At 35.1% G+C, this 7,930-nt stretch overlaps 1 protein-coding gene across 2 annotated transcripts; it reads left to right on the top strand.

Annotated features, from left to right (window-relative positions):
* Window positions 1–264: 264 nt before the first annotated feature.
* Window positions 265–4,443, top strand: LOC111911579 (CRM-domain containing factor CFM3, chloroplastic/mitochondrial). Of its 2 annotated transcripts, XM_023907334.3 has the most exons (9): window positions 268–1,244; window positions 1,350–1,758; window positions 1,834–1,964; window positions 2,462–2,815; window positions 2,917–3,073; window positions 3,144–3,436; window positions 3,516–3,575; window positions 3,676–3,789; window positions 4,177–4,443. In XM_023907334.3, exons 1-9 carry the CDS (start codon window positions 282–284, stop codon window positions 4,222–4,224), a joined length of 2,529 nt encoding a protein of 842 aa, XP_023763102.1. In that variant the 5' UTR covers window positions 268–281; the 3' UTR covers window positions 4,225–4,443. The 2 variants fall into 2 exon arrangements, with proteins under 2 accessions (XP_042752906.1, XP_023763102.1); XM_042896972.2 differs by lacking the exons at window positions 3,516–3,575; window positions 3,676–3,789; window positions 4,177–4,443 and having other exon boundaries at window positions 265–1,244; window positions 3,131–3,312.
* The last annotated feature ends 3,487 nt before the right edge of the window (window positions 4,444–7,930 follow it).

Genomic DNA, 7,930 nt, shown 5'->3' with positions numbered 1-7,930 from the left:
ATGAAGAAGAGTAGATTTCACTAGCCCATAAAAAATCCATCATGCTCACTGGTTGATTCTTGATAATATGTTGGTTCATTCATTTCATTCTTGATAATTTATTATATATAAAGACAGCCCAGAACAACTGGCCCGTTGGCCCATTTAGAAGGTTTAGCCCATATAAGTTTGTTAACTAGCCCATAAAAAATTTATCAGCTCACTGGATTAATGGTACAACATCTACTGCACAGGGTACATTTGAACATTTAAAGATGTAAAGTACCTAAAAAACAGAATTCATGAGGTGTTCATCTCATCCATCAGCAATGGCCTCTTCAACATCTTCACCATTTTCACTTAATTTAATTTTACCAACTGCAACTGCAACTACTGCAACTACTACTATTCGTACACTCTCTCGAACTCACTCTTCAAACTTCAAATTTTTTTGTTGTAATCAAGCAATTCAACTAGAGATCCAACAAATTAACCCCAAAAGGAAGAATCAAAGAAAACCCAGACCTAGTTTTTCTGATCAAGTTCTTGAAAAGTGGTCTCGGAAACCCACTTCATTGGGAGAGAAATTCCCATGGCAGAACGAAGAAAGACGACAGCAAGAGCGGAAAATTTCAACCAAATTCGTAGAAGATGAAGAGTCTCGCATCGATAGCAACTCGTTTGTGGGCGACTCAGTTAGGTCTGATTCTATCAAAAGCGTAAAGCTTGCTCCTTGGATTCAAAAAACTAAACCCCAGAAACAAAATATTGATTTTGAAGATGGGAATTCCCGAAAATATATTGACGGAGGTAAAAATGATGACGGGTTTGTATTCCCCGAGTCAAGAACCGGTAGTGAGTCGTCGCTGAGCGACTCTGAGAGCAATGGTGGAACCACAATCATTGCTGGGGTTTCTGTGCAGAAACGAAATCTCGCAAGGGTTATTGTTAGAGATGACGAAAGACATTCAAATAACGATGGCGAAATTCAGAGTATCGAGAGGGTACCATGGGAGAGAGGAAAAGATTTGTTTCAGAGTAGTAGCAATACACCAATGGCAGATAAATTGATACCAGAATTCGAATTGAGGAGATTGAGGAACAAAGCAGGGAGAATGGTGGAAAGATTTAGAGTCGGTGCAGCTGGGGTTACACAAGAACTGGTCGACTCAATTCATGAAAAATGGAAAATGGATGAAGTTGTGAAGTTGAAATTTAAAGGACCTTCAGCCATGAACATGAAAAGAATCCATGAAAGTTTAGAGGTCAGTAAGTCAGTATTAGCCTCTTCTTTATTCAATTCTTTTGCGAATTTATTCAATTCTTACGATATATTAATATTTTTATTAAAATAAGTTGTTTTCTAACAGAGTAGAACAGGCGGCTTAGTGATATTTAGATCAGGCAGTTCAGTAGTATTATTTAGAGGAATGGCTTACAAGCTTCCATGCGTACAATCATTTAAAGAGCAAAAATCAAATGATACAGAAAATAAATCATCAATGAATTATCCCGAACAATATATTAAAGATCTTTCTGAAGAAGAATTACTCGATTTGAAAGAAATGAATCTTGTTTTAGATGAATTGGGCCCAAGGTTTAGGGATTGGGCAGGTCGTGAGCCACTACCTGTAGATGCCGATTTGCTTCCTTCTATCATTGAAGGGTATAAACGTCCTTTTAGACTTCTCCCGTATGGGACAAAACCTGGTTTACAAGATAAAGAGATGACTTTTTTCCGTAGGACTGCAAGAACAATGCCTCCACATTTTGCACTCGGTATGTACTGATCCTTCCATTTCATTGTAATGGAGTTTTTGTGAAAAGACTAATATACCCCTGTGATTGACATAGGAAGAAATAGAAATCTGCAAGGACTTGCAGTTGCAATGGCAAAGTTATGGGAACAAAGTGCCATTGCAAAGATAGCCATCAAACGTGGTGTGCACAACACTTGTAATGAAAGAATGGCAGAAGAGCTCAAGGTTAGAAGATATTGGAAGGGGAAAATGCTAGAAATAGCAATGTAGTTTTTTATTGTTCCTTTCTAATAGCATTGTGGCTTCTTTTTTTCTTATTATAATATTGTACCTTCAAATTATTTTCTATTTGAGCATTAACCTTTAGGAAATTTAACGATTTTTCGCAACAGGATTTGATTTAGGATGACATGGCACAAGTTAGCATGTTTTTATCCTATGTGGACAATGAATTGCATAAAGAATGTTAACTTGTGTCACGTAATCATAATTCAAAACTCATTACTATTATTTGTGAATTTTTTAAACTACAATGCTCTAATAAGGAATAATTTGAAAGTACAATGTTGTGATAAGGAAAAAAGAAAGTACAATGCTATAATAAAGTTAAATTAGAAACCACATTGCTATTTCTTGCATTTTTCTCATACTAGAAAAATTTCTTTCTTTGCATTCTCTAGTTAAAAATTACTAAAATGCCCTTATTGGCTTGTTTGATCCAGATACTGACAGGAGGGACTCTAGTCTCTAGAAACAAGGACTATATCGTCTTTTACAGGGGTAACGACTTTTTACCCTCTAATGTCACAAAGACATTGATCGAAGCACAAGACATAAGAACTAATAGACAAGAGGATGAAGACAAAGCACGGGAAAAGGCTTTGACTTTCATTGACTTGACTCATAAAAACTTGGTCAAAGGCCCGTTAGTTGCCGGGACCCTCGCAGAAACCATGGCCGCCACCTCACGGTGGGGAAGTGAGCGGAGCAGGGAGGAGATTGAGAAAATGAGGAGAGATTCAGCGGTTGCCAGACACGCTTCTCTTGTCAGATTGCTTGAAAAGAAGCTAGCTCTTGTAAGTTACACAAAACATTCCTATATTGTTATGGGTTACATAAACCAAGGGTATTTTGGTCATTTCACATGAGCATCCCGATCTTCTTTATGTGATTGCAGGCGAAAGGAAAGATGAAAAAGGCCGAAAAGGCGTTAGCAAAAGTTCAAGAATATCTACAGCCATCACAACTTCCTACAGATTTGGAAACATTAACAGATGAGGAAAGGTTTTCACTTCGTAAGATAGGGCTGAGTATGAAACCCTACTTGGAATTAGGTAAATACTAAATACACCTTTGCCTCCAAAATATTATGTTTAAATTTTTGAAATCAGTTTATTGTTGTAGGGAGACGAGGTGTATTTGATGGCACAATTGAAAATATGCACCTACATTGGAAGTACAGAGAGGTTGTGAAGATAATGGTGGAGAGGAAAAGCTTTGCACAAGTGAAACATGTGGCCATTTCTCTTGAGGCAGAAAGTGGTGGAGTTTTGGTGTCTGTAGATAAAACCACAAAAGGGTATGCAATTATTGTTTATCGTGGAAAGAATTATGAGCGCCCAAAAGCAATCAGACCCAAGAATCTTTTGACTAGAAGGCAAGCTTTAGCTCGTGCAATTGAACTGCAAAGGCGCGAGGTAAGGGTATTTTCGTAAATGTGATGGTTTTTTGAAAGTTGTGGTTTTTGATTGGTTTTAAAATCTTGGATATGTACAGGCGTTAAAGCATCATATTGTGGAGTTATTGGAAAGAATTGAGAAGCTGAAAGGGGAACTTGTATGATTTTACTCGAATTCTCTTACTTTGTTTTTGATGGTGTGTGAGGGTATTTTGGTAAATAAATGGGTATGAATTATTCGGTATTTGGATTATGCAGGAGGATATGAAGATTGTTGATGAGGTTGATGAAGAGACGTTGAGATCGAGGATAGAAGATGATTTGGATTTGGATTCGGAATCTGATTCCGATGATTATGGTGGAATGGAAGAGGTAATCATGATTCATGAAACCACTTTTGTGCTTTTGATGTTTTGGCTTATCTAAAGGGCTAAATGAAAGAAATAACAACTTACTTTTCGTTTATTTGTTTATTGTAGAATCCTGCTTTCATTTCGTTCTATTATAACATTGTAATTATTTAGACATTATACTTTGAAAAATCTATCCAATTATAGGAGTGAAATTTATTTTGTATTTGAATGAGCTATGATTGAATTGGATCGATTCTTAAAAGTAAAATATAGGAACTAGAAAAGAGATGAAAGTGTGATTCTATAATGAACAAATGAATGAAAGTACATTGTTATTTCTTGCATTTAGCCATAATTTTTAAATGAATTTATGCATGTTATGTAAAATGGTGTGGTGTTGATGCAGGATGAAGAAGCATACCTGGAAACATATGAAGATAGTGATCAAAGATGAGTGAGATCCATGTGAATATTAGTTTTAGTTGTTCATCTCAACACATATGCAAAACTCGGGTTATGGATCAAAGATTATGTGATTTTATATTATCTAAGTATTTTTTATGGCCTCGTACCTATGTTGTATTTATGAGTGAAAAGTCCCTGAATTCTTTTGAAATGAGGCATGAGAGCTTGTTTAAGCGGCATTCGTCTATATTTGAAATCAGTTATAGTATTGGTAAAGAGTTTGATGATTTTATTTGAAGCTAGTAGTATTAATGTTCGTTTGGTGTCGCTTTTGAAAATTTGATATCCATTGTTAGTCATCGCTTTTGAAAATTTGATATCCATTGTTAGTCATGATGTTTTAGAATTTAATGTGTCCTTTTAAGTGATACAATGAACAAATCTTTGACGATGTCATCACTAGTGGGATTGGAGACTTGATATCATTATTATGAAATCTACCAAAAAGATTTAATATGTCACACCCCAAAACCAAGAACGGCGGAAACGTTCTGGGGCGGAGGACATCATGTACAGTATCACAACAATGAAAAGTAGTAAACAAGCAACAACATCATCCATTGCATTAATAATATAATTTTAATACAAGTGTTTTGTCAAATTATAATAGACACTAAAGTATAAACAAAATGAAAGATGAGTCTTGAACGAGCTCCATCTTCTCTAAACCTTGCATCGGTACCTGTCTATTGTTGACCTGAGGATACAAGTTATTTTGAAAGAGGTATCAGCTTTAAAGCTGGTGAGATCATAAGTATTAATGTGTCTTAATTTGTATGTAAGTATTTGTTTGACATGTAATGAAAGACTGGAAAATGTTTTGAAAGAAAGTTCGTATAAGTATGAAAATGTTTGTAAAACAACTGTAAACGTTTGAAAAACCCTAGAAATCCCTATAATTTCTACTATATTAAAAGGGAGTCTTCTACCAAGACCCAACTGTTCTAAATGTAGTCTTCTACCAAGACTTAACTGTTTTGTATGTTCGTTTCTTGTAAAAGTGTGTAATTTTCCCAAGTGTAACTATCATTAACAAAATATAGTTTGTACATTAATGTTTAAGTGAAATGATCACTAAATATATGTAAAGGGTAAATTAATGTAGTACTGTAGTGTTGTATTATAGGAACTACTGCTGTACTAACTACCTTAAACCGAATTTATATTAAGGTATTATATGATTAATTGTACCATACTATCGACTAGGTAACACGACGATGTAGGTCGTAAAAAGGTATGACGTTTGGCACCCGCAGACCTGCAGGTCCGGCTGTAGCTAGCAGCAAGGTGTAGGATAGTCAATCCAGTATAGATCTATACGCAAACTCACGCTCTCCCTCCAAGAGACTCTGGCTACAACTCGGGCCATGACATTGAAGGCATGCTCCGATACAGTGGATCACAATTATGTTAACATATTCATGTATGTGTAATGTATTGTTAATCGTTCTAGTATAGTTGTAAATGTTCTCCTTCTAGTATAGTTGTAAATGTTCTCTTTCTAGTATAGTTGTATATGTTCTCTTCTAGTATAGTTGTATATGTTCTTTTTCTAGTATAGTTGTATATGTTCTCTTTCTAGTATAGTTGTATATGTTCTTCTTCTAGTATAATTGTATATGTTCTCTTTTTAGATGTATCTATGTAAATGTAATCATGTAAACATATTTATGTAATAGTATAGTAATGTACTCTAATGTTCTACGTGTGCTAGCTGTAATGTATGTTCTCTCTATCTAGCAAGTATTGACTCTTGAATGAACTGACTCATTGTATGATATCGCGTTCTAGTAATAGTTCTAATATCTTCCTAAACTACCCATATGGTAGCTTACTAGTAATTTAACTGGTACGTATGAACATGGATGTATACCCTTGCTACCCAAGGGCATTAGATGAACTGGAAGGACCTTTATGACTATATATGTACATATGATATATAACTAATATTTAAACAACCTTCGGACGGATACCCGATGTCCCACCATACCACATCTCAAGCGCGAAAAGGAAATAGGGTGGATAGCCTTCTTAAGTCTTTTAAACATTTCTTATATAACTATACATATATAGGCATGCAATTGATAATAAGTATAACAGAGTTTAAGTAAAAGTATTTGATAAGTAAAAGAGTTTGTAAAACAGTTTGAAGTAAAACAGTTTGATAAACAGTTTGAACAGTAAGAAATCATTGGTTTTGTAGTTATTAATCACATGTGATTGATGTAAGAACTATAAGTATTCAACTTGTATCCCCCCCCATAAAAGCATTTAAAACATTTAAAAGTATTTCAAAGGTTAGTTAAAGGGGTATGAACTCACCTATTGCGAGTGGATCGGATGGAAGTGTCGGATAAGTGCTTGGTGTCAAGTGAAGACTTAGACATGCACAAAGATCCTAATTACATATGAGGACATATGTATATAAACAATTAGTCTTTAAACAACTAATAAACAAGTCAAGACACTCTAGGACATGACAAACACTTTGTATAAGTGTTATAAGTGCTAAGGAGTGCATCTAAGTGTTGTAGGGAAAAGCTAGTGTGTTTGGGGTTCAAGGAACACTCCTAAAATGAGTTTACTCCCTAAAGACCAACACTCCTTGAGTTTACGGTCGTAAACTCTTGAGTTTACGGTCGTAAACTCCTAACCTTTTGACCATTTGATGTTTTGAAGTCTTCTAAGTTATTCCAAACATTCTTACTTCATGCTTAAGCCTTAGGAAGTGTTGTGTGGCATCAAAATACTCCTAAATAGAGTTTACGGTCTAAGGACCATTTCTCCATGAGTTTACTACCTTAAACTCACAAGTTTGGTATTTGGGGGTTTTCAAGTCCTTAGCTCAATCATGGCACTAGTCTAGGTTAGAATTAGACATAAGGAACAACCATGGGACATTTATGGGACATTTATACAACTTTTAAGGTGTTTACAGTTTTGGGAGATCCCCAAACCGTAAACACATATAAATGTAGGATTTCTGTGCTTTTTGTGTGATACACTCATCAAGGATGGATATAGACAAGTCCCTAAGGCATTGTGAAGCATCTAGATACCCTAAAGCACCCTAAGGCACTATATTTGGTGTTTACGGTTTTAGGAGCCTCCCAAAACCGTGAACACCTTGTTCTTGGTGTTCTTGGGACTTTTCCTTGGTATAAACATGTATAGCAAGATTTAAATGACTATAGGATAAAAGTACTTACATTGTGGAAGCTTGAAATGAACTTAAAGTCCAAGAACACTAGTGTGTGTTCTTGGTGTTTTGGAAAAACTAGTCAAAACACATAAATGAATGGATTAAAGGATGTATAATCACTAGATTAGGTGATATACTAACTTGAAAGGGTTAGAACACTTACTAGTTTGAAGATCTAGAACAAAATTTAGGATGATACTTGAAAGGATATTTTGGAGTTTACTCTTTTGGTGTTTGGGGAGTAAACTCAAGAATGACTAGTCTTGGGGAGTAAACTCATGTTTATGCATGAGTTTACGATTTTTAAATTTCAAAACCCGAGACGACACTTTCTTTCACCTGTTCGTTTAAAGAATAATATTAAAATAATCAATTGAACTTGTTTTTCCCAAAAACAAGTAAAAGTGAACATGACTTATAATATGGAGTGATTGACTTTTAGGATTTGACCGAATGAAAATTTCGAGTTGTCACATAATAGTCTCAGAATTAG

This window comes from Lactuca sativa, chromosome 8, assembly GCF_002870075.4.
Source record: "Lactuca sativa cultivar Salinas chromosome 8, Lsat_Salinas_v11, whole genome shotgun sequence".
NCBI lineage: Eukaryota > Viridiplantae > Streptophyta > Magnoliopsida > Asterales > Asteraceae > Lactuca > Lactuca sativa.
Note: the sequence above shows the minus strand (reverse complement) of the source record. Positions and strands in the feature narration are given on the sequence as shown.

Excerpts from the sequence above, each read along its gene's own strand:
- LOC111911579 (XM_023907334.3), top strand. The coding sequence starts at position 282 with ATGAGGTGTTCATCTCATCCATCAGCAATGGCCTCTTCAACATCTTCA. Across the intron at positions 3,074-3,143 it reads GAAACCCTACTTGGAATTAG|GGAGACGAGGTGTATTTGAT; the intron begins GTAAATACTAAA and ends TTATTGTTGTAG. Across the intron at positions 3,437-3,515 it reads TTGAACTGCAAAGGCGCGAG|GCGTTAAAGCATCATATTGT; the intron begins GTAAGGGTATTT and ends GGATATGTACAG.